General features: G+C 45.9%; 1 protein-coding gene and 1 long non-coding RNA gene across 5 annotated transcripts; both read right to left on the reverse strand.

Moving 5' to 3' along the window:
- Positions 1–644: 644 nt before the first annotated feature.
- On the reverse strand, positions 645–3,968 carry LOC129214292 (uncharacterized). The gene is made up of 2 exons (XR_008579652.1): positions 3,507–3,968; positions 645–903 (listed from the first exon to the last, which is right to left on the reverse strand). It is a non-coding gene; the product is annotated as an uncharacterized LOC129214292 (long non-coding RNA).
- Positions 3,969–7,146: 3,178 nt separating this feature from the next.
- ASXL1 (ASXL transcriptional regulator 1) lies at positions 7,147–23,648 on the reverse strand. Of its 4 annotated transcripts, none has more exons than XM_054845471.1 (12): positions 23,417–23,648; positions 18,508–18,590; positions 15,574–15,682; positions 14,327–14,444; positions 14,156–14,253; positions 13,732–13,825; positions 13,285–13,440; positions 12,710–12,873; positions 12,513–12,609; positions 11,901–12,006; positions 10,832–11,447; positions 7,147–10,093 (listed from the first exon to the last, which is right to left on the reverse strand). In XM_054845471.1, exons 1-12 carry the CDS (start codon positions 23,474–23,476, stop codon positions 7,169–7,171), a joined length of 4,626 nt encoding a protein of 1,541 aa, XP_054701446.1. In that variant the 5' UTR covers positions 23,477–23,648; the 3' UTR covers positions 7,147–7,168. The 4 variants fall into 4 exon arrangements, with proteins under 4 accessions (XP_054701446.1, XP_054701445.1, XP_054701447.1 ...); XM_054845470.1 differs by having other exon boundaries at positions 14,327–14,447; positions 23,417–23,647; XM_054845472.1 differs by lacking the exon at positions 23,417–23,648 and adding an exon at positions 22,582–23,050 and having other exon boundaries at positions 14,327–14,447.
- Positions 23,649–23,967: the final 319 nt, after the last annotated feature.

Here is a 23,967-nt window from a genome sequence, read left to right on the forward strand (position 1 = left end):
TTCAGCCTCACGCTTTCCCCAGCACTTCACAAGCCTGCTTGGTTTGTCCACTGCATCCTCCCATACTTGGAATTTATGTAAATATTTATTTTTGTGTGAATACCATGAAGTAACAAACCTTTGACAAAAATATGTAACCACAGCCATTTGTGAAAAGTCTTAACGTTAAGGAAGGAGAGGCAGAGACAATCGCTGTCCCGGAATTCTCTCTCTCTGCGATATCCCACCCGAGTCGGTGCCTCCCTCCCCGTCAGAGGCCATCGAGAACGTTTAGCCATACGTTTGCCATCCACTTTTCTGAAAAAAGAGGTTACCCAGGGGCTTACGGACAGATCACCATCAGCTACAGTTTGTTTAAAGTTTTATTTATACAAGTTTTAGCTGTCGTTACCAGATCACCTTTGAACTTGTCTTAGCATGTATTGAAGTTTAGTAGCTCTTACACTTTGTTAAACTGCTGTAGAAGACAGATGAGGCTCATGGTTGCATAGGAAGGTGTCCAACAGTCTGCCCTGTCCTAACAACTGATGTTCATAACTTGCAGCTGAATGGTACAGACTCAGATTTCCAAAGCCCCGGTGACAGCCACATCTGTGACAAGTTATGAAACAAACGGGATTGACTACGAATTTCTGTCAGGGATCTTTTTCTTTCTTTCTTTTTTTTTTTTTTTTTTTTTTTTTGTGTGAGCCGCAGCTTTATAGTTTCTTTGGAGCGAGCTCCACAGACATCTCAGTGCTCTTCAGCTGATCCATGCTCAGTTGCGGCTCTTCTGTGCTCCAGGACTGTTTCACAGCCACATTCCTGCGCTCTCACTAGGCAGGACGGGGTCAGGAATCGCTAGTCCGGGTTCTCAACGAGAAGGAATGAGCAGGAGCAGAATACACCGGCTCTCCAGATATTCTGAGAGGTGGAAGGAGAATGCTGGGTTAGCAAATGGTCTGGATGTTCTTGGTTTTCTTTAAGAAAAGCTAATCACTGGTCGAGAAAATAGATTTTTTTAAAATTTTATTTTATTTTATTTTAAACACAACCATCCTGCCCTGGATGTGCGGTTCCCATGACGGTGTTTCTACATGGGAGAGCGTTCCCGGGATTGCGAGCAGACGTAACTTGTACCTCCCCGATCCAAAGGGCCACTTCCCTCCCACGAGTGGCCGTCGGATTTAGTACCAGTTCATGAAAAAAAAATGCTGCTTTGAACTCAGAGGGTTAATATACTTTTGATTTGTAATTTTTTGTAAAACTTTTTACAAGGTAGCATAGTATTTCACCAGAATACCAACTACAATCCGTCCATGGTCTGATTTTTATATATTTTAGTGGTGCTTTAGAAACTTTTGTTTGGTTGTTTCGGAGCTGTACAGCTCAGTTCTTCGCCTGTATCTACCTAAGACCAATGTGAACCTTTGTATTTTTGCTCCTAATTTTGGACTCAGTGAAAGTGTACTGTTTACATGTACAGAACTCCCGGCCCCTGTGTGTTCTGCAAGACCTGCTGTTGAAGAGGAAGATGCACCTCACCCAGTTCGTCTGCTTAACCAAGCCACAGCTTCACTCACCCACTGACACACCTACCCTAAGGAAGACCCCACAAAATTGAAACGCCCTTTAAGCAATTTGGGGTTTTGCACAAGCTGTTGTATTGGGTTGTTGGTTTTTTTTTTTTTCCCAGTAGTCGATTTAAGGATTGGCTGCAATTCAAAACGAGAGCTAAGACGATGCTCAGTTAACTGAAGCACCGAACTCAGGCAGGCAGAGTCGCACGGTGCTGCTGTTTCACCATCCTCCTCCTGACGTCGAGGCGGGAGGGTGAAAGCTGCCGAGCTCAGCGTAGGGTTCAGCCAACGCAGAAGAATGCTCGAGCCAAGGGGGCTTGCAAGGAAGGGGGGGGGGGGGAACACTCATCAGCATAATTGGAAGCATAACTTTACTGAACACGGTGAAATCGCCCGAGCTGGCCACTGATTTCAGATCGAAAGAGTGGGAGCGCATTCCCTCGGGAGGCGGGGGGCTCCGAAACGAAGCAGAAGATGGCTCTTTGGAAAGTCGGTGCTTTCCTGAGGGCTTGGATAGAAAGCATATGGCACTTAATCCAGCTTTTAAGGTGACACTTTATTGCTTAATCAATTGATTCATTTTGAAATGATATTTTTGCAGATAGGCACCTATGCAACTTAATGTGGCTCTTAAGCAGATGAGCACTTCCTCCTCAACGAGCTTGATAAGAGTTATTTGTGTTATATACTGTGGATTTTTCCAGTAAATGTGGCTTAATATTTTAATTCTTAGAATGTGTGTCTATTATATATGTGATGCAACTTAATTCTGTTCTGTTTGTGGAATGATTAGCACAGGCCAACTCCCTGTTCCCCTCACTTAACAAAGACCAATGAGCTGTTAATCAAGCTGTTATCTCCATGGTATTACTTGCTAAATGCACTGATTTCATAAGTATGTGGAATCCTTTTTTTTTTTTTTTTTTCTTTTGAATCTGTATATCCTATATAAGACTGAATCTACTTAATAAACACTGTATAACAAAAAGGGCTTTCTCCTCCACTGTCGAGCACCGCTGGGCACTGCCGGCACCAGCCGCTGCCCCTCGCCCCATCACCAGCCCACGTTTGCTCCCCAGCCCCAGCCTACGCGCTGTGCGAGAGGTCGGTGCGATTGGTCACCACAGCGGATCTAAATTTAGGTGTTAAAAAAAAAATAAGGAAAAAAAATACATCTTTCAGTAATTTTGACATAAGCTGTGCTTTCCATTCCTTAACAGACAGCCACGGGTACCATAGAGAGCAGCGTTAGCACTCACAAGTGGGGCTAGTCACAAATTTTATGCTTAACTTATATTTTGACAAAATTAATTTTGTGAAGTGTCTGTTTTTTGTGGAAAAAAAAAAAAAGGAGTTTTCATTGAAGTTTGTGGAAAGTTCTCCCTCTCCTCATGGAAAATACTGAATTTTCGTTATCAGCTTTATTCACTAAGTATAATAAATCTTTGCATCCATAAAACTTTTATCTCAAAGCACTGTGTAGATAAAAATCTCCTGACTTGCATCAGTGGCTGACAGTCAGGAGGACCCAGGGAAGATGAGTCCAATCTGTTTGCAGCTTTGGTGGAAACATTGCCCGTCGATTCGCGTACGGGTGCCTGCGGTGCGGTGTGGCCAGGACCTTCCCCAGGTTTGCTGCTGCTGCAGCCTTGAGCGATGGCCAGAAGGCCCCACCTGAACGTTTGTGCTTGTAAATAGTCACCGGGGACAGCACATCCCAAATGAACCTTCCATACTAATTAGTTACTGTATGTGTGTGCACACAGAGCTAGCAGGAGATTTTTGTAGGACGCATCTCCCGTGTGCCCATGACACAGTCAGGTTTATTAACTCTAAGCCTCTGGATAAATTTTGCTCCCAAATTTCAAACAGAGCAAGGGAGATGGCTGCAAACCGTGGGGATTAGCAGTGCTCGGTCACACCAGTGTGTGAACCGACCTTCAGTACCTCTGGAAATACCTGCCGTTGCTCCCGCAGCCCTGCAGTCGCAGGGGTCTTGCCTGACTTGGAAGGTCCCCTCTGTCCACAGCCAGCTCCACCACAGAGCCAGGACGGTCCAGAGCCGGACCCAAACAGCAAATAGTCTGTGAGAGAGAAAAATCTATTATTTATCAGGTAAATATCACAGAGAAATAAAATTTAATTAATTTCTATTTCTTCTGTGTGAAATTGTGACATTAATAGGATTTTACTCTTGCAACCTCCAAGCTCCCCTATTCTAGAGGTACCTAATCCTGACATCATCATCCACCACCTCAATAAAATAGAAAACTTGATGTCAGTTATTTAGCAGTTTTAAAGCTTACCTAAGTAACAACTCTGCTTATTTTCTGCATTACTTATTTTTAGCATATATAGATTACCTGGATGTCTTTAACCACACCTGTGTTTGCAGACAAAGTCTGCCAGAGTCAGGAGAACATCAATGAACTACCAAAGACCACAAAAGCCTTTTTTCTCCCAAAAAAAGCTGGTGCCGGACCAGTCACTGCCCTGGCCGCGGCTCCGGGACTAGCGCAGACCCGTGGCTCGTGCCACAGCACGCTGCCGGCGCGCAGGAGACATCCGAGGTCGGCAGGTTCCTGATGGGTTGGTTCCTGCCGCTGAAGGGCTGCAGCCGGGACCGATGTTCACACACGGATAAATCTGCGCTCCCGATGGGAACAATGCAGAGTTTAAACCATAAACCTTCTCCCACGCTTGGGACCAAGCTTCCCTTTGCACTCGGACACAGCAATGCTCAGCTTTGCCCCCTTTTCCTTCTCAGCATGGTTTTTAAAGCGAGCAGACCGAAGCAGTTAGGCTTCGCTGCTGCTGCACTCATGCCCACCAAACCCCCGGCATTAGAGATGTGGAAGAACTGGAACTGGGAGACCAGGGCACCATCGCCGCTGTTCTGCACCACTACAGAACATAAGGAAGTTCAATATTGTATCACTGTACAGATCTAAACACTCCCATAACCCACTGCCCGATTTATGAGATCACCATCTGCCTTGCGGAAGATCCATGCAATGAGACCAGAACCCAGACAAGTCACTTCATAATGCATGTTATTGTTCTTACTACCTAGAAAAGAGAGAAGAAGGATGTATCAATAAGGGAAGTTTACAGGTAGTTTCAATGAACGGTATAACTGGGACTGTTGCTGTGCTCCTTAGAAAACATTTTCAGATCCATTTATCCAACAATTGGGTCGGTAACATAAAATCCACATAAACAGCTGCCATGAGACCCGCCTGGTGACACCTGGGCCAGTCTCGGTGCTGCTGCCCACAGGCAGGGCAGGTCTCTCCCCCCGTTGCTGCAGGGGGGCTTGTGCAGCCGCAGCCGTCGCTCCCGCAGCACCCCCCAGCCACGCTGCTGCTTTTGGAGCCTTCAGGGTATCCATTTCCCAAGAGCCACACAGAGTCTGCAGTAGGTGCACTGCCTTCAGCTCTCTGCAAGAGCAGAAAAAATGATTTAACGAAGCCGCAACAGCAACGCAGCGCTGCAGCCCCCCCTTTTTAATCATCTGAGCAGAGCTCTGGAATGCTCCCAGTTAAAAAAGAGAAAAGGAAAAGCAATATTGCCTCAGAGAGCACAGAGAATGATTTCAGAAAGAGGATTTGAAACCACAAATGCAGGTTTTACAGTGTTTATTTTTCCAATACCACAAGGGACATACATGAGCAGGCCCCCCCGGAGGGCTCTGCAAACCAGACCAGTTCAATCCGTACACTACAGTGGCCCCAAAGGAGGCAGAGCCAGACCCCCCAGCTCCGCTCCCTATCTTTGGTAAGCAGGTTTCACACCTCCGCTCTGCCCTCACCAACACCGCAGTTCCGTTCAGCCCGGGCCGTACGCGCACACCCGCGTTGGTCTCTCTCCTTCCCACAATACGAGGCTGTCAGATGCGTTAAGGATAAACCATCTCAGAGACTAAACTTGTTGCATCCCTCAGGCTTGCATCTCAAACAGGGACTTGCACAGTTAAAAAAAAGTGCATGGTCAAGGGAGGTAGGAGAGAGCTAGAAAAGGGACAAGAAGAAAAAATAAAAATAAACCCCCATAATTCTTGCTACTGCCTGCTTAAATAAAACAGCTGACTTCTCCCCTCACTGAAACAATTCCTTCTTGATAAGTAATTGCTCCAGAGAGGATGAGAGTCACGGTTTTGCTCTCAATCTATGGATGCACAAGGATTCACCTTCTCGCTACGCAGCTACAGCAACGCTCTAGATCAGTCACAGCAACAACTGGCAATCGTGTAGAGGAGTGACCCATGGAGTGCGCTCGACTTGGCAAATCCCATCAAGTCATCCTTGAGCCTGCACATCACAGCCCACCGGCACAACGTAGCACGGACACCCGGGCAGAGAGAGAGGCCGTCAGAACCGAGAGACACCTTTGCATGTTGAGCCTCACGTTACGCAAGACAGAATACAGTGGCTCTGACTACAGATGCAGATTAATAACTAACACCACTTTAATGCAATACTGCTGTAGAGCCTGAAAATCCAAGGAAAAAAAAAAAAAAGAACCTTTTATGTTCTATGTACATTACATCCATTTACAGTTGGCCAGTACTGTGTACAACATATAAATACATGATCAAACAGATGCATAGAGGATACTTACAGGAGTCAAATAATTCACTTTATACATCCAAGAATGAAAATATAAAAAAAAGGAAAAAACACTGCTTTAAATGTTAGATGATCGTCACACAGATGCACAGCTAGACGCTTGCGAGCGGTCAGATGTTGTCACATTAAGGTCCTCATTGCAGGGCTGCAATGCAGAGATTGCTGGCCACAGAAACAAGCTTCTAGGAGCCTCCAACGTTTCACACAAGTTTGTGGCAAGCCAGCCAAGAGAGGCAGTCCCATCAGCTGGTCCAAGAGTTCAGCCAGGCACACAGTTCCTCGGGCCACACGTCTTCCTGCAGACCAGCAGAAGGCATTCGGTCAGCACCTGCCACTTTTTTTCCCCCCTCCTCTTCATGCGTGCTCCGAGCTGGCTCCATGCAGTACGCGGTTAGCCACCTAGAGCTCTACAGGCAGCTGCAGAGCGTTGTACTGGGCACCACGCTCTGCTGTAACATCCGAAGACTGTAGAGAACCGTCATTGCAGAGCAGCTCTTTGCTTACGCTTACTGTACAGCGGTACTTCCCATGCAAACCAAGAACGTGAGATGGCAGAAGGGGAGAGCGGAAGACTGTAGGGCCTCACCTAGCACAGCCCTGAAACAGAAAACACCCTGTTCCAGTTCCTTTGGATGTAAAGATTTCCTCGACAGAGGGTCCACGGATTGCCACAGCAAACTGCCTCTCACTCAGGTGTTCGCCTCAGCACGTGTACCAGAGCACAATCAGTACTTCCACGACAGCACGAAGCAGAAGGATCGTTCCAGTGGGGTGCAGCCCACCGAGACTGGAGTGTAACCGTGAGCAAGAAAGGGTTTTGCACTGTAGATTTCAGTGGGAAGGCAAGTCAACTTTCCTCACCAAAACAAAGTGTAATAACATTTCTACTATAAACAGAATAGTATTTTGTGTACAGGTTTTTAGGATCAGTTATCAAAATACACACACTGAATATACAATTTGTCCCATGGCCATAATTTATTATCTCACCACAAGGCACAATACACAAAGCTTAGAGGGTCCTATACAGTCATCGTGACAAAATGCCCCACAGCCTTTACACATGATCATGGCTTTAAGGCTGCACGAGCACTTGAACGATATCTCGTCAACACTGCTGCTATCAGCAAACATCTGCACAGACAGGGATGTATTATGGTTTGCAGCAAAGTTCGCTTTGTGGGTTAGCTGCATCATGCTTCCAGCAAGACTTCTGGGAAAAGCTGGAGTGTTAGATGAATAATTAAAGCTGGTGGAATTAAGCTGCAGCTTAGAAAGCTTCCCATAAAATGCTTGCTTGATATTGAGCTGAGAGGGTATGGAAGAAGGCTCCAAAGGGTGATTGTGTCCTTTTCCTGGTTCCCTTGAAAACTTAAAAAATGGCAAGTCCATAACCAGTGGAACATTTTGCAAATGCTCAGTCAGCTCCACAGGGTTTTGTGCTGCATCCTTCCGGTTCTCTGCATTACTCTTGGCCGGGCTGCCGCATGCCAACGCATTCTCATTTTTTATTCCTCCCAGAGTGTCGGTGTGCTGCTTTGAAGTCCATTCTTCCCTTGCAGCTGGCATTCCTTCTCCTGATGCACAGCTCTTGTTCAGAGGAATCTGTTTGCTGGGGGACAAGGTTCCCATGGCTGAAACTTGATCCAAAGCCCTGGAGTGATGCAGTCTAACACTAGGGTTGCAAGGAAAACCAGAACCAAAGAGTTTTTTGCCTTGAACCCCAACATAATTTTTATTGACCGATGCACCTCCTGTCTGATTCGGACCAGGAGAAGTTATAGATGGAGATAAAAACCGAGGCTCTGTAGAGGCATTCAGCTTCTCTGGACTTTTATTTGTGATGACACTTGTCAATGGGTTATGCTGTGGCACCCGATGGACCTTGGACAACTCCTTTTGCTCCTCAAAGCTACAGGAAGAAAATGTTCTTTCCCGAGGGTCCAGATCTTCAGGCTTCTGTGAGGCACTTGCCACATTTGCCAGTTGGTCTTGACAGCTTAAAGTCAAACCAGCTTTGGAATGTTTTTCTGGAACAGACTGATCCTCCACATCCTCTGCTCTAGGCAACACTGCCCCCGATCCACACTTCTCCTGGGGATCTAAGGAAGATCTCACTGAGTGGAAGTCATCACTCCTGCTTAGGGTGCTCGTATTTATTCCTACATCCGGAGAAGATTCTTTGCCAAAATAGCAACTGCTGCCTCTCTCCATTTGCAGTGAGAGGCTTTCTGACTGCTTGTCCAGCGGTGGCTGTGTAATTTCCAGCTTGATGTTAGCGTGAGATACTGGGAGAACTTCTTCCAGTGGAAGGTTCCCCTTAAGCAGCTGCATCACCAAAGGGTTGCTGGTTTCAACAGAGGATACAGGCCGAGCAGAACCCGTCGGCCGCTCGGATTTCTGGGGCAATGGTGCATGTGGTCCCCATCTCTGAGATGGGGGTGCAGTGCTCATCACTGCCACTGCAGGGAAGTCCACAACATAGGCCAGACTATCTGTTTCCACAGATGATTTTGATCTAATCCTACCACATCTCTCAGTGCTGCCGTGGCAGGAGGAGTCTCTCTCAGCCACCTCCCTACAGCTGACACTTCCAAAACATCCATCCATCTCTGCATTCTCATCAGCTATGTCACCTTCAAAATCTGAAGCGGTATCTGTTGTTTCACTGTGTGTGCTCTGTATTTCATCATCTCTATTTGTCTTGAATTCTTGAGTCTCTCTCGGCAGCTGATGTGCGTTTTCTGATTCTGTTCTGGGGCACCTCTCCCTCAGCTGCAGTTTTTCAGAGGTATCTATCCTATTCTGAGAAATAAAGCCATCGTGTAAAGAGGGTTTTGCCACAGACTCTGTATTCTGTTCTTCATGACTTAGTTTTCCATCACTCTCCTTCTCTGCCTGCAGGTGTGAGAAGTTGCACAGTGCAGGGACTGCTTTCTCCGCTCCAGTAATCACTGTTTTGGAGCTATCGCTATCAGCAACGCATTTTTCCACAAACGTTTCAGAGCCATTAAATCTAAATCTAGATACCATTTCTGGCTCATGGCATTCTTTAGCACCTGGTGACAATTCTGGCAGAAGAGCAGGACAACTGGAGGAATTTTGCTTTACGTCAGAACAATAATCCAGCTGTATGGCAGAAGCACTAACATCTTTGAGCTCTGACAAAAGCCTGTCTCCCATAGGACCAGCAACAGCTCCCTGCACCTGAGAACAAGACAGACCGTTTACCAGAGGAACCACGCGTTTCAGTTTTGTACTTTGCCTCTCCTGTGATGCAACACAAGATGGGGTTTCGGTCCTTGGGTCACAGAGGAGCTGCTCAGGGCTCTCCTCCTGCCTCTCAGAAGTTGCATTGTCTAAGGATGACCCAGTCAAAGCATCACAGAACTGCATTCTAGGTGAACCATCACCAGGGTGAGCTTCCCCTGAGCTAGCGCCTGCAGTGCATTCCAGAACACCACTTCCCTCGCTCTTTGAAGAGGAGGGGTCTTGTCTTGAAGAGAGGAAGGAATTCACGTTAGCCTCCTGAGCAGCCACCTCAGAGTTAGCCTTTTCTCCATTCAGATGGAGAGACGACAGTAATTGTGTTCGTTGTAGATCTGACGAACGCTTTCCATGAGTTCTCTTTGATCTCCTGTGCTCTGTATGGCTGCTGGATTCTCCTCCACCACCTCCTTCATCGGTGTTTCTCCCTCCACCCGGGCCACCCCCACCTCCGATGGCGGCTGTAGCAGCTTCTCGCTGGGCTCGGGCTTGCAAAGCACGGGCTTTAATGTCTGCGAGTGTTCTGGCCCCAGTCCTGCCCCGGCTGGAGGGCTCCGTGTTGGGGATGATCCTGGGGCATATCTGGTAAGCGGGCTGACCTTTAACCACCCAGGGTGGTTTAATACGTGAAAGTTGAATCTGAAAGAAAGGGAAAAGCAATTAGTTCTAACACTGGACCATTTTCAGATAGTGAAACACATTTTATTAGCATCTGTTCATCACAATTCTCATCACAAGAATTCAACAAAAATTTAAAATTCCAACTTAAAACTGAATTTTGACAGAGAAGTAGCGTGCTCCCTGTAACCTCTGCTTATGCGCTCTGTCATGTGATACGTAAAGCTCACTTAATATTAACATTGTTTTACCAGAGCCAGGAGACAAACACAAAATAAGTGATTTTCATTCAGATCTTCAGAAATCAAAATGGTCTCCTTTACATCAGGACGACTACCCTGAAGCTAACAAGATGGATACCTCTAATCAAAACGGGATAAGTCAGAAAGAATACTAGGATTCTGCCTCAAAGGAAAGGAACTAAGAAACTACACAGGATAAAGAATATGATTCGAAGGTCTCTTTTGCAAGTCAGCTAGTTTCAGGAAAAGCAATTTCTGTATCCACAGAAATGCAAACTAACAGAGTAAGTCAAGGTTACCCCGTGCTCTTGTGCAAAGACCTTGGAATGATTTTCCATTCTTTGCCTGTCTAAATAAGATAGTAAACTGTGGTAATCAGATGTACTTAGCCCGCGCTACCAACGAAACCCTTCCACTTCTTCTCTTAAGATGACAACACTTGACATTTTAATAATGTTTTGATGCTACTGAGCATGACAGCCCTGAGATACCAAGCAGCTATAATTCTCTTTCCTACCCGGATGGGTGGGACTTTTGGCTCCTCTTTAGTAGGCTGTGGCTTTTCTGGGTGAACACTTTCAATTGTGTTACGAAAGGACTGACGATCTTCAAGCCGGGGCTTCTTTTCGGGGAAGGATGCAGAGGCAGCCTCCTCAAAGGATTTCCTCTTCTGGTCCTTGGACTCCCGAGCAGAGTTCTCCTGGGGCAAACTGGGAATTCTGTTTGCAGCTGCCAACGACAGATCTTCTGATTTACTGTGTGACTTGGAAGTCTCTGGAGAGAGGTGTAATTCTGAACTCTCTGGCTTCGGTACTGCAGCCGAAGGGCTCATCAGATTGTCTTTCTTCAGGTCTTTCTCAGGCTTTGTCTCTTTATGAAGAGAGGAATCTGGTCCCACAGAAGCAGTCTCTTTGGAAGCCTCCGTTTGCTCAGGTTCACGCAATTTGTACAGGCTCCTCCTGGCTCTGCATCGCAGGTCGGCCCGGGAGCGTTTCTTGAAGTGCCCATCCCTCTGCCGTGTAGAAGGACCGCGTGGCAGTCTTGCTTCTCCTTTAACAGACAGTCCTGTCCTGTTCTCAGCATCTTCTTGCACCAAACTCTGCTCCTGCGATTCTTCTTGGGTCAAGCCCAACCTATGAGTGAAATATAAAAACCAGCTAAAAGCCCATCCTAATTTAAGCATTTCACCTTTTACTTAAAGCTGTACCGTCACCACTATACATACGAACATATTTACCGATCAAAACCTCTTCAAGTCAATATGCAACGAGATAACCTATACATTTGCTATCCCACATTACTATCACAGGGAACGAGAAAAATAAGAACATGTAAAGATTTGTGACGGAAAACAAGTAATATCAACTTGTCGTGGAAACAAAACAGACGGGCTACAAAATTCTGCTGTGATCCAGTCAATTCCACTAAGGATTTCCCTGGAACAACAGCCTGAGTGATTCACCCCACAACCTGTATTTTTCAAGGAGTTTATGCTGCATCATCTCAGGTATCCACAAGCAAAACCACACTGCCACCTGCACACACACACGCAGATAAAACAGGATAGATGAGGTAAGATTTCTCACTTTTGTCCATAATAGTCCTCAAAGAACTTCTCTTTCCACTGCTCCACTCTCTTTTCCTTTTCCATCTCCTGCCGAATTCGAACTTGCATCTCATGGGTGAATTCACCTACATGGAAGCAAGAGACTGAAATTCAGTTCCAAACAAAACTGATTCTGCAAATGCAACCTTTTGTGTTTTAACAGTGTAGTGTAGCACAGTAGCTATATATATGAAGGAAAGATTTTCTGTTATCGCCCTGCTCTCCACTTTACTATGGATCCATGTGCTGCCTGTAACTCCTTAAGGACAATGGTCACACAGCCTCAAGTGAATGTGAAAATAAATCATACTTTACCAGACATAGGCCACTATTTAAGGAAAGATAAGTCTAGCACTACTTTACACCTCCACCATTTTGTTCAGAAGGTCCCATGGCACAAAAGCAAAACACATCTTTGATTTTAAAGGGAAAAAAAACCCCAACAAAACCAAAGGAAAGTTGAGGGCAACATAGCCAGATACACTGCAAAGCTGGACTAAATTCTTATTCATAAACTGTAAAAGAAAAACAAAAAAATCCCATAAAATGAGTACTTATTCTCCAGCCACCTAGGAAAGCAAAACCTACTCACCATCAGCTAGTCGTTCTCTCCAGCTCTGCGCAGCATGGGTGAAGAATTCATTATTCAGAGCACTGCCACTGAGACGCATCAGCCCATCAGCCCCAACCTAATGGGACAGACCCAGGAGAAACAGAAAACATTTGCTCCAGCCATTCTGCAAGCAAGAGGCAATGCGGTAATGGAAAACACCCCAAGCATCCTCATACCTGTCTATCAACTTCAGGAAGGAGGTGAAGAAGCTGCTGCTGGAAGTGAGATGGGAGCGCATTAAAGGTTCTGGAGTTTATCAGAGCTCGCAGGTTTGTATTGACAAGAATGGAACCAGGTGTTTCAAAGTCAATATCCTCACCCCTGTTTCGTTTCATTTGCCCTGTAGTTTAAGGACAGACAAAATAAACATTCTATAGAAGTATTTCAGCATTACAGGCAAGAAATTCATGTCAAACTACCACAGCAAAAATGAGAAAAGATTGTAGTATTCAAGTATGAAGAAAGACTCTCAAACACACTAATTAATAAGCATGCATCTGGAATTCTGATATGAGGTCACATTTCTGTCATTCAGGTACAATTCTCAATGCCGCTCTTCAGAGGAGGCAAACTGTTGCACAATTGTCTCACTAATGTTCAGGAAGGAAGGTCCAGCTTGCAAGCCTCAAAATCATCATATGCCTTCTGAAGGAAGAGAACCTCAGTGTTCTTTTCTCAGATACACATGGACTTCAACATTGCCTGCTTTTATGGCCAATTATTCTTCTAACTTTAAATCAGAAGCACCTACCAGCTGTGGGCTTTCGGATACCTCTCAGAAGCTGCGGAGGATCCCTGTTTATTTCCGTTCTGCTACGCAAGGTGGCTTTGCACAGGGCCAAAGAGCTGCTGCTGCTGCTGGATGTGCTACTACTGCTCTCCCCATCAGCATGCCTTCCCGTGAAGCCTGAAAGCAAAACAATTCCATACAAATATACAAAGAACAGCAGAAGTCCAATTCGGAGAGTGGTTTAACATACAAGAATTATCTGCTAATAACAGATCCACTACTATAGGGTATTGCCCAGTTACCAACTATTTTGGTGGAGTTAAACGTATACACCACTCTACAGTCACATGCATTCTCACCAAGTGTGTTAAAGAAATCCTCAGGCAAACTTACAGATAACTATGGACTACTGATTAAAAGCCGTATATGCAGTCATTAGAATACCACCAAAACAAAAACAATGCTCACCAGAGGCAGACTCCATGTGTGCCCCATTTACTTTCAGTGGTGTTAAGACAACACGTGGCAGCATTACACCAGTCTTTTTCTTTTGTTTGGTTGTCTGCAGTCCAGAAAGAAACCAGAACAAGACATTACAGAGGGGTAAAATAATCTTCTAAGCAGCAGGTTTCCCAGCTAAAGAACGAGCTCCTAGGTAAATCTTCGGGTGTCATTACAAATAATAATTATACAGGCATAGCAGAGAATTCAAAATTACCTTCCTGTACATGATCCCTCCCCATACTGCAAACTCCTCACTGAAGGAGACAGCCCCATAACTCTGAGTCACCTGTGCACAACTAGTCCCCGTCACACTCACCCAACTATCCCACAGTAATGAAAGCTCCCCTTGAGAGGCTTCACACTTCCCCTTAGTCCCACTTTTTCCTACCTGGGAAGCGGTTCTGTAGCCCTCTCTAGTAGCAGCGGGTCCCTTGCTCTGAGATTCAGTGGAACACGAGGCATTAGAGGAGGTTTCATCAAGAGACACTGAAAGAGGCAGGCACTCAGTCAGACACAGAATAGATTCTACAGTTCAAGATTAACGTCATTAGACACTTACCATCATTATCACCACTCACAGTGCTTGCTTCATTGGACTCGCAACTTTCTGCATCTGCTGTATCCTCCAGCTCCTCCCCTTCGGGCACAGACAGATTCCGAGACCACTGCAAGGCATCCTTCTAAACGGGCAAACAGAACTGGGATGGCTACAGCCCTCCTTCCCAACCACTACGACTTAAACCAATGGGAACAGACAGTTTAGTGAATGTAGTTTTTATGCTTAATTTTTTTTATCTTCCCTATTTTAATCCTTGATGCAGAAAGACATTTTTAAGTATATTTGGGCTCATAGTGGAACAGAAGTCATTAGAACTATTAGCACACTTCACAGACACCTCCTAGACGAGTAACTCAAACATATTCAAAATACATAAGGTTAATAATTTGTCACACTTTTCTGCAAGCAAGCGGTTTCTAATAAAAAATATCTCATTCTTTCTGCAAAAGAATAGGCAACAGAGTAGCCAACTAAGATAGTAACCTTAAGAGGTGTATTTACTACTCGTATAATCAAAGCCTTTTCAATTCCATCTATTGTCAGCAAAATATGGTAATTCAACAAAATCTTCTGACAGCAGAAAGAAAAGATACAAATGAAATAGCCAAGATACCTGTTGTCTATCAAGCTGATATTTATCAGGGAATCCAAGGAATCCAACAGTACAAAACAATGCAAAAGAAAAGCCTAAGACCAGAAACATTTTCAACATTTAAGATTACTGGGACAATAGACTAAAAATAAAAAGCGTTCCAGAGAGACCTCAAGATCTGAGGAAAATGGTGATGCTAAATATACACAGAATGCAGCAGAACACAAAATAAACAACCAGAAGAATGAATATACATTTTCCTATCAAGATTTTACTTGTAGCTACAAGCTTTCAGACCAACTTAATTTATTGGTTGGCTGTGTTTCCTTGTGGCTGGCAGAAAAGGCGTGAATAGAACTGTTTTGATAAGCAGCCACCTGAGCTGGACACCAAGTACTAGAATAAGAGGATTTATCTTGCTTGTGCAATTCAAGAAATAGGGAGTTTTAAAAGGAATTTATCATATATGACTGAATATAGCTGAAAGGTACAAGCTCTAAGGAAATAATGAATTCCAGACACTCTTTCACATGACGATCTCACACGCAGCACATTCAGCTCATATGATGCTCAGTGACAGTTTAACACTTGGCTGTGCATAACAAGCAGAACTCGCACCTCGGCCCTCAACTGAGAGCAGGAACTTGGCATTTACCTTGAGCGTGAAAAGGCTGATGCGTCCAGGCAGTTTGTAGAAGAGTCCATCACCTCCCCTTGAATTGGAATGGAGCATGGCATTGAGGCAGGCTAGGGGAGAAGTGCCACTGAAACACAGAAAGGCAGAAAACAATTAAGTTTTAAGAAACAGCCCTATCAAGAAAACAGCCTGAAAGATCTGTTTAAATGGGCGTCGTTTAGCTGACTGAGGGGAACAGAGATGATGCTCGTTAACTTTATGGGATGGGCACTTCAGTCAGAACAGTATTGCCAGTTTTCTTTTTTGACCTCCACATCACCCTCAACAGATCACAGCGAAGCAAAGCAATCGGCAGAAAACAGGAAATTTTATGCCTGGAAATGTTAAAGTTACTCTCAGCCATTTTAAAATGTTTCTAATTTTAATTACGTGTTTCCTCCCTTTCTCTGCTTGAAACTTTCAGAGTTGGATTGATTTTACAAGAAAACCCCAAATTTATTCAGCAGTAGAAAGATGGAAACAAAACCAGCATAAATTGTAGACATACATGTTTCTGGAATGTCTTTCCTGACATGTCGCAGATAAAACTGCACCAGCAGAGTTAGATATAAAAGGTCTGACGTACTAATTTGTCAAGTCCTACATAACTCCTGGTTAAAGCCATCCTACGCTCACACTGATGGAACTTCTGTGCCACGTAATCTCGTGTTTTCCAATACATCACACATGTACAGGCAGAAACTTACCTGGAAGAGTCATTAAAGCAGTATCGATTTCATTATTGTTAAAACTGAAACTGAAAACTGCATTGAGACAAAGTATTTCAAAGAAAATCATTCTCAAATTGAGAACGTAAGAGCAATTTCTGTTTCTACTCTGAATGTGTTTGTTTTTTGGACGTTTCTCCACAAGCCTTGGCAACAGACAAAATTACCCTGTACCACTTTTAGATACTATGAAAAAAATTTCCAGCCTTCCATCCTGTTAGACAGTGTTTTCCCTTCTGTGTTAAACAGAGCACTCCCAGCGCGCTAACCAGCCGCAGAGCGCACTTTCTTAGATTGGCAAAACAAGTAGTTTTTCCCAAAATGAAAAAAACCCCAACAGTTAAAACTCTCCTAGGAGCTAGAACTCAGCAATGGTGCTGGGCCCAAGTGTCCTGGCTCAAGCATCAGCCGCACAAGACTGCTATTGCCACCCGTAAGGAACACGGCTCTCCCGACAGACCAGCGTTACCCCCAAACCAGGGAACACTGGCTCAGTATTGATTCAAAGGGAAAAACATCTTGAGCCACAAAGCTATTTCCTTCAGGAAATGGAGTTTCAGGAAGGGCTTCTGTACAAGTACCAGCAAAGTCTGCAGTGTATTTAGCTAGGCAGGATCACCGCCTTTATTCTGTGAACAATTACGTTCTGAAGAAAAGAGTCTTGTCTTAAAGCAGAGAATTAACGACCGGGGAAGGAAAAGCAGATATCCCTAGGGAAAAAGACCGATCTTTAAATAAATGATTTAGCTCTGTGGGACTTAAATTGACATCTTCTCCAAAGTCTGGTCTTTAGTTATGTACTGTGACTGGTCACTTGTCAAAACTGGGAAAGCACCAAGAAAATTTATATGTGTGAAAAAGAGACCTGCTATTACCTTTAGTAGAGAACAGCCTATGCACGTAGATCTTCAACTATCTGCTCAAGTAAAAGGACTGATGCAAGAAAGATGCAGAGTATTGATTAAAACAAAGATACATGAAGGTCCTCATTAAAAGCCTGCCTGAATTCTACTCAGAGCTGTAAAACCACTGCCCATACCCAAACCAGTGAAGATCTCCTCGGCAAGATCACCAGTGGCAGGTGGGCGTTCTAACAGCTCTGATATCGATGCAGCAACACACACCGGCATCGTCCCTCTCCAAACAATGGCAACTCCTACGCATGACACCTCTGTACACATCACCGAATTTCACTATTAAACCATCCCAGCTGTTTCCTGATTTCAGACACAAATAAAGAGCAGAAACAAGCTAACATTTTGAGTTGTTAGGTCCCAGAAGAAATTTGTTTACTTTCTGTAGCTGGGTGAAGTACAGGTTCAGGGAACGCAAACATCATGGTGGAAAACAGTCCACACAATCAAGGTGAGCGGGAATCAGGACTAGAAACAGTCCATGCAGCTGGATTCCCCAGAAGTCAATCAATGGGCTGCAGCCAAAAGAGACTGCTTTTTCTGTCACTGGTAGTCAAACTTTTTTTTCTTTTTTTTCCATGCAGCACTAACTGAGGCATTTGGACTATCACGGTTACCTACTTTGATTTGCAAGACACTCTGTATTTCTCTTCTACTGCTGTCACAGAAACAGATGGAAGTTCACAGTAACTTAACCAAGGAAAAGAGTCTCCCACTCCTGTCATTTTTCAGGCTCCATATCAGCTTCTTTTCCGTATGAAACCCACATTAAGATGGGCATCTCCTTTGTACAATGTCACACAACAGTGTGAGCCATGTTATCACAGTGCTCGAAAATCTGAGCAGAAGCACCGTGATATTTAGTAATATAAAATAAAGATGACATTTTTGAGTGTCCTAAAACATAATGTCTGCTCTAGAAAGGAAACATCAGAGGAGACAAAACTTAAACTGTTCTCAAACTACAGTCACAATAGCAGAAACTACTGGGAGAGAGAACCATACAAGTAAGTGGTAAGTACAACACAATGCAGGAGTCTGATCTGCAATAGGCATTTATTTTGCAATAGGTGGATGAAGGGGACACTGTTATCAAAAAATCCAAGAACAGCTTCCAGTTATTGTCAAAGAAAAAACATGCTGGAAAGAGAAAAAAGAAAGAAGAAAAGTGGGCTGGAGATGAGGCAGAATTGCATGAAGCAACACAAGCCTTCATATGCAGCCTCCCCCATGCTCCACACTATGTTTTAGACAAGATCATCAATACTAACCTCATTTCCTTTAGTCCTTCAGCTTCTATGACCTGCAGAATCTGTTTTGGGGTCATAGGAGCATCAGAGTAATTTTCCAGCACCTGAAAAGACAGAAAGACCACGTGTCATTACAGAATTTGCTTCTGCATTCACAGAACTACTCCATAAGCTGCGGTTCAGATCCAATAATACGCCTCTTAAAACTTTATTCATCTGCAAAAGACACGCACTAAAAATTTCAGGCTACCTCAAGATTCAATCATGGTAAACATCACAAAAGGCTTACCTTAACCTGGTCCCTAATTACCTGAAATACAAACATGAAGGAGAGAAAAAGCGGCAGAATTTGGCCATCACCCCATAGCATGAAAGCCAGTGGAAGCTTTACCACAGACTTCAATATGCATTAGACTGGGCTGCTGCCACATACAACCTTCAAAACTCTACAGTGGTTAGCTACCTTTAATGATGTAGAATGTTCTCCCTGCCATATACCCTCCTACCTCTCAATAAAGCATCCAGTATTTTTCTGGCAATAAAAATATTACTGTACAACTATATAATTCAATAGCGTACCTTCCTTGGATTACTGCATTCATTTCATCTTCACTCCATCAAGAAGGGTACCACAGGTAAGAGTCAGAATTCTTGTCAGAGAAAGACAGAATTCAGAAGAGGACAACAATAACAGCAAAGGATGTGGAAAAAAATTATGGGTAAAGACACTAAAAAGATTTGGACTGCTTGCCTTTGAAAGAAAATGAGTAAAATCAGACATTAAAAAGGCAATACAATAAATAACAACCCATCCTTTCATATATTATATGAAGAACAGAATTGCCACTTATATGCGAAGATCTAAAGAGTCTATTACTTTTTTTTTTTTTTTTTTAAAGCCTGTGGAACTTACTGCTCCAAAACATCTAAAAGCAAGAACTCAAGGATTCAAAAAGAGGACTGGACATTTCTGTGGATAAGAAGATTACCCACATAAACAGGAAACAATGAACAAAAATAAGCTGCAGTAGATGTAAACCACGATGTTTCTTTGGGAGCAGATTACCCTACAGCTGCCTAACACACGCCGTCTCCTGCGCCTTCCATTGAAGCAGACAGTGCTGCTCTCGGAATGCAAAAGACGCTGAACTCAACAGACCTCTGGGTCTGATCGAGCAAATAGACTGCAATACAGGCACAGGACGTGGCCTGAAACATCCAGGAAAAGTAGCAATGGGTATTCAGTCGGAAACTTTTTGATCGTAACTGTGGTCTAAATTCCCCACACGTAATGGCCACAATGATGCATAATCATGATTTCATTTGGAATCATGCTTTAGAGGAGTCAGCAACATGATGCTGTCTTTCAGTTTGACTTGCATGAAAAGCCAGTGCAGGAACCCAAACACCTCATTTGTATCAGCAACATCTAGAACTGAGTCACTGAAGCGCAGTGGCAAGGCACAAAGCCCCCCGTCTGCCTTCTGGAGTCGCATGAACAGGACATTTGCAAAAAAAAAAAAAATTGTGCAGGGCACCATTTGCGTCTCCATACCATTTCCAACCTCCACAAGTAAAGAAAAACCCAACTCGTGTCACTGCTGTAGTTCTGAGTTCTGCACTTCGGCTATATTTTGTGACAAAAGGAGTTTCTTAAATCGTATCCACCCAACATGTATTTTTCAGATGTGGTGCTAACTTGGTAGGGGATGGAAATTTGAGAACTGCATAACGTGAGACAAAACACAATGAAAACACAAGGAGTTTAAAGAAAAGATCAAAGAAAGTGATAAACCATATTCAGAGAGTAAACAATTTTAATTCCGAGTCAATACAGCTCCATTGCACTTTTTCCTCTGCTAATCAAAAAGCCTCCATAGGTTACGATCTTTCCATGCCTTCCTTGTGAACTGTCACCCCTCGTCACTCCAAAGGAGCAGACAGCTGACAAGGGGAAACACATCACTCCAGAGCCAAGTGCAACATCCACAAAATGGAACACGCCTGTTCTGAAAAATAAGGGAATTCTTCACAGCTTATAAAACCTCTCTCAAGCAACAGACACAGCAAGCAAAATACACAGCCTAAAACTGAGCATGAACGAGAATTTACATAAAGATAAAAGAATCTACACTCAGGAACAATTTCCAATCAACAGCTATATTAAGTGTACAGACTGCTTAACGGAAGAACTGGAGGAGAGCAGATCCTGCAGCTTTAGCCACCAAAGCCCAGTCTCCAGCACTGACCCTCCATCCTCACACTGCCAGTGCCACATCAACCTTCCACCAGGACCTACAACTTAACATTAGTCATTCCTTACCCCCAAAAAGATTTTTTTTTCCCCTTCACTACTTATAACAGTCAAGGGTTCCTCTGTCCCTAATTATGGAAGTTTACATCACTCCTCCAATTAATTTACTAGGCATCTAGCTCTGACAGCACTTGTTGAATAGTCCCATGGCTCTGGGTGTTCAAACGAATCTTTAAAGGCTTATTTTATGGAACGTGCATAGTATTAGCTCTGTAGGAGCAGCAATACTGAAAAGCATTTTTTCCTGTGATTCTCAGAAACATCGAGAGGAATACAAAATATAATAGTGCACATCAGAAAGGAAAATTGAAAGCATTTTGACAGGGAGCACGTGTAAGACTAGTGTTAAATAAAGATCTATTTTTAGTGGATTTACAATCAGTCCTGCAAGCTGGAAGTGTAGCTACGCAACTGAAGGTCTCTCTAAGTGGATAATCTAGTATGAGATCGTTCTATTTCTGGTTCATCAATGGCTCTGAGATGCTGTTGAGGCTTAGACATCTCATGCACCCACTGTGCTTGAGGTTCTGGCCAAAAGACAGGTGAGAGGAACTGTGTGAAGAGATCCTTCTCCCATCACACAAGGGTGAGGAAGTGTTTTAGACAGCTTTAGAGTCAATCTCATGTGCTGCTTTGGGCAGGCCTATAAATATGGATTTTTTTTTTTTTTTTACCTGTTAGAGTGCAGGACATTTGAACAAGGTGCTTTTGTGCAAGGTCACCTAGCACTGCCTCTGCCCAGCAAAGCATCATACCACCTACCAGCAAAGCATCCCTGCCACCTGCAGCGATGCGCTTGGCTCACAGAACCAGAATCTCAAAGAGAAATGCATGATGAAGTACTAGAGCACCAGGTTCCTGCAGTGAAGTTCTACAGTGGCTGGGTTATGTCCTTTTCCAGTTTTTCAAGCAAAGTCATGTGGGTCTAAAATACTATAATTTACACACAAAAGATTATGCAAGTTGATGGAAGATAGATGCTTGTCTGATTAGGTTTCCTCTTGGCAAGTAGTAGGAAAACACTTTGATAGCCAAACAAATCTTACTCAGAAGGAGCACCAAGATCTAACTTAAAAACCCTCAATACCAGACACGAGTCTCAGCTGGACTCATCCATTTTGTTCCTTCTGAATGTTTATGTGCTCCAATACATAACCTGGCCAGGCAAAAACCAAATAAACACACATGCAGAAGAAAAAACAAAGAAACAAAACACCCTCAAGCCCTAAAAATCTCTTTCTGTAGATGTCCATATGCTACATAGCAAGGACACCCATATCCTCACAAGTCAAGTACCACTGACAGGACTACAGGGAGGAAACCACAGAGCTGTGTTCATGCTGGCCACAGACAGATCATCCCTTCCTCCATGTACTGGCACAGATCTGCTTCGCCAAGTTGTGAAGAGAGTAGCTCCTAGGCAGAGGCCAAGGAGAGCGAGCTCCTTCCAGCCAGCCACAGAACCTGGTGACCACTGGCACCCTGTGACAAACAACAAGCCTAAACGCCTCCAAATGCAACCCTTAAATAAAATTACTGACTACTTCACACTCGCTATCCGAAAAACACTGAAATTATTTTTCTTCTTATATTTATACATTGGATTTGAGACAGACCTCACCTAAATGTTTTGCAGAGAGAAATTATCTTTCTCCCACTGCGATGGTCAAATGACAGTGGTGTTCCAACAGACCTACACGAACACCATCAAAGCAAACCTGGCTTTGTAAGTTTAAGCCTTCAACAAATAGATTTGCAAAGACAAAAGGACTAAGACATACCCGCAGCGACATCTCCTAAACCCAGAAGTGACAAAATACCGTCTGAGCGCGGTGGTGCCAACCCCCAGGCTCAGCACGGCCGCGGGTACAGGCAGCCGAACGCACGCCGCTCACACCGCTGTGTTTTGGGCATTGTTGGTGCACGGAAGAAACCTGCAACCTCAGTAATTAAACCAGAAAGTTTTGACAGCAGCACAGCCCAGACTTCAGGCCAGGCCTCTCCCCGGAGGCTCCAGTTCCTCCCACTGAGCCTGAAGTCATCTGAAAAGAAGAAAACGAACCGTTCCCCACCGAGAGCGGCCCCAGCCCTGCCCATGCCGGGCTGCGGGCAACAACCGAGGCAGCAAATACCGAACCGCTACCGCTGCGGGACGGCGCCTCCCCGAGAGCCCGTCCCGGGACCCGCCACAGCCCCGCACCGCAGGGCTCCCCGCCCCCCACCCCGGGGTCTTCTCCTTCCCACCCGGCTCGGGAAGGAGAACAACCGGGGAGGAGACACCGGCCGCAGCAGCCCGGAGACTCCCGGCCGCGGGACCCGGGGAGGGGGGGGGAGGGGGCACCGGCGACACCGCCACCGCCCCCGGCCAGACCCGGCCCCCGGCTTCGCGCCGCCCGGGCGCAGCGCCCACCCCCGCCCCGTACCCCACCGCGGGCGGCGCCGCCGGCCCCGTTACTCGAGGAGGGGCGGGAGCCGGCGGCGAGCCGAGCCCCCGGGCCGGGGAGGCCCCTCAGGGCCCGGCAGAGCCCCCGCGCCCCCTCCCCGGGGCCCGCCCCAGGCCCACCGCGGCGGGGCGGCCGGCGGGGCGGTGTGGCGACCCCCCCCCCCCCGCCTCACCAGGCGGGCAGCCTCGGCCCACGTGCGCTCCTTCTTCCTCCGCTGCTTCATCTCCTTCATCCTCCTCCCGCGCGGGGCGGCGGCGCGGCGGGCGCTGACCGTTAGGCGCGCGGGCGGGCGGCGGGCGGGCGGCGGCGGCGGCGGGGGCGGGGCGGGCGGGCGGCGGGCGCGCGGGGCGGGCGGGGCGCGAGGCGGGGGCGGCTCCGGGCGCTACGGGAGGCGGCGGCGGCGGCTCGGGCCCGACATAACAACGGGGTCAAAGGGCTGGGAGCGGGGGGGAGGGGGCGGGGCTCGGCGACGGTGGCCGCGGCGGGACACGGCGGGACCCGCGCGCCGCGACCGAAGGGGCGGGGCCGGGCACGGGAGGCGCGCGGCAGGCCTGGGCCCCGTTTGAAGGAAAACAAACCGCAAGGGCTGCCGGGAGTTGTAGTCTCCGCGGCCGCCCCGCCAGGGCTCCGCCTCCCCCGGCGGACTACAGCTCCCGGCGGGCGCTGGCCGTGCCGCGCGGCATGCCGGGATCAGCCGCTGCCTTCGCCCTCGCCTCATGGCCA

Source organism: Grus americana, chromosome 17 (assembly GCF_028858705.1).
Source record: "Grus americana isolate bGruAme1 chromosome 17, bGruAme1.mat, whole genome shotgun sequence".
In the NCBI taxonomy this organism is placed as follows: Eukaryota; Metazoa; Chordata; class Aves; order Gruiformes; family Gruidae; genus Grus; species Grus americana.

What these genes read in the sequence shown, in the direction of transcription:
- ASXL1 (XM_054845470.1), bottom strand. Translation starts at nt 23,476, where the DNA reads ATGAAGGAGATGAAGCAGCGGAGGAAGAAGGAGCGCACGTGGGCCGAG. An exon ending in GGGCCGAGGCTGCCCGCCTG is followed by an intron (nt 18,591 to 23,416) that starts GTGAGGCGGGGG and finishes CTGTCTTTTCAG; the next exon opens with GTGCTGGAAAATTACTCTGA. An exon ending in TTCCTGAAGTTGATAGACAG is followed by an intron (nt 12,610 to 12,709) that starts GTATGAGGATGC and finishes CTGTCCCATTAG; the next exon opens with GTTGGGGCTGATGGGCTGAT.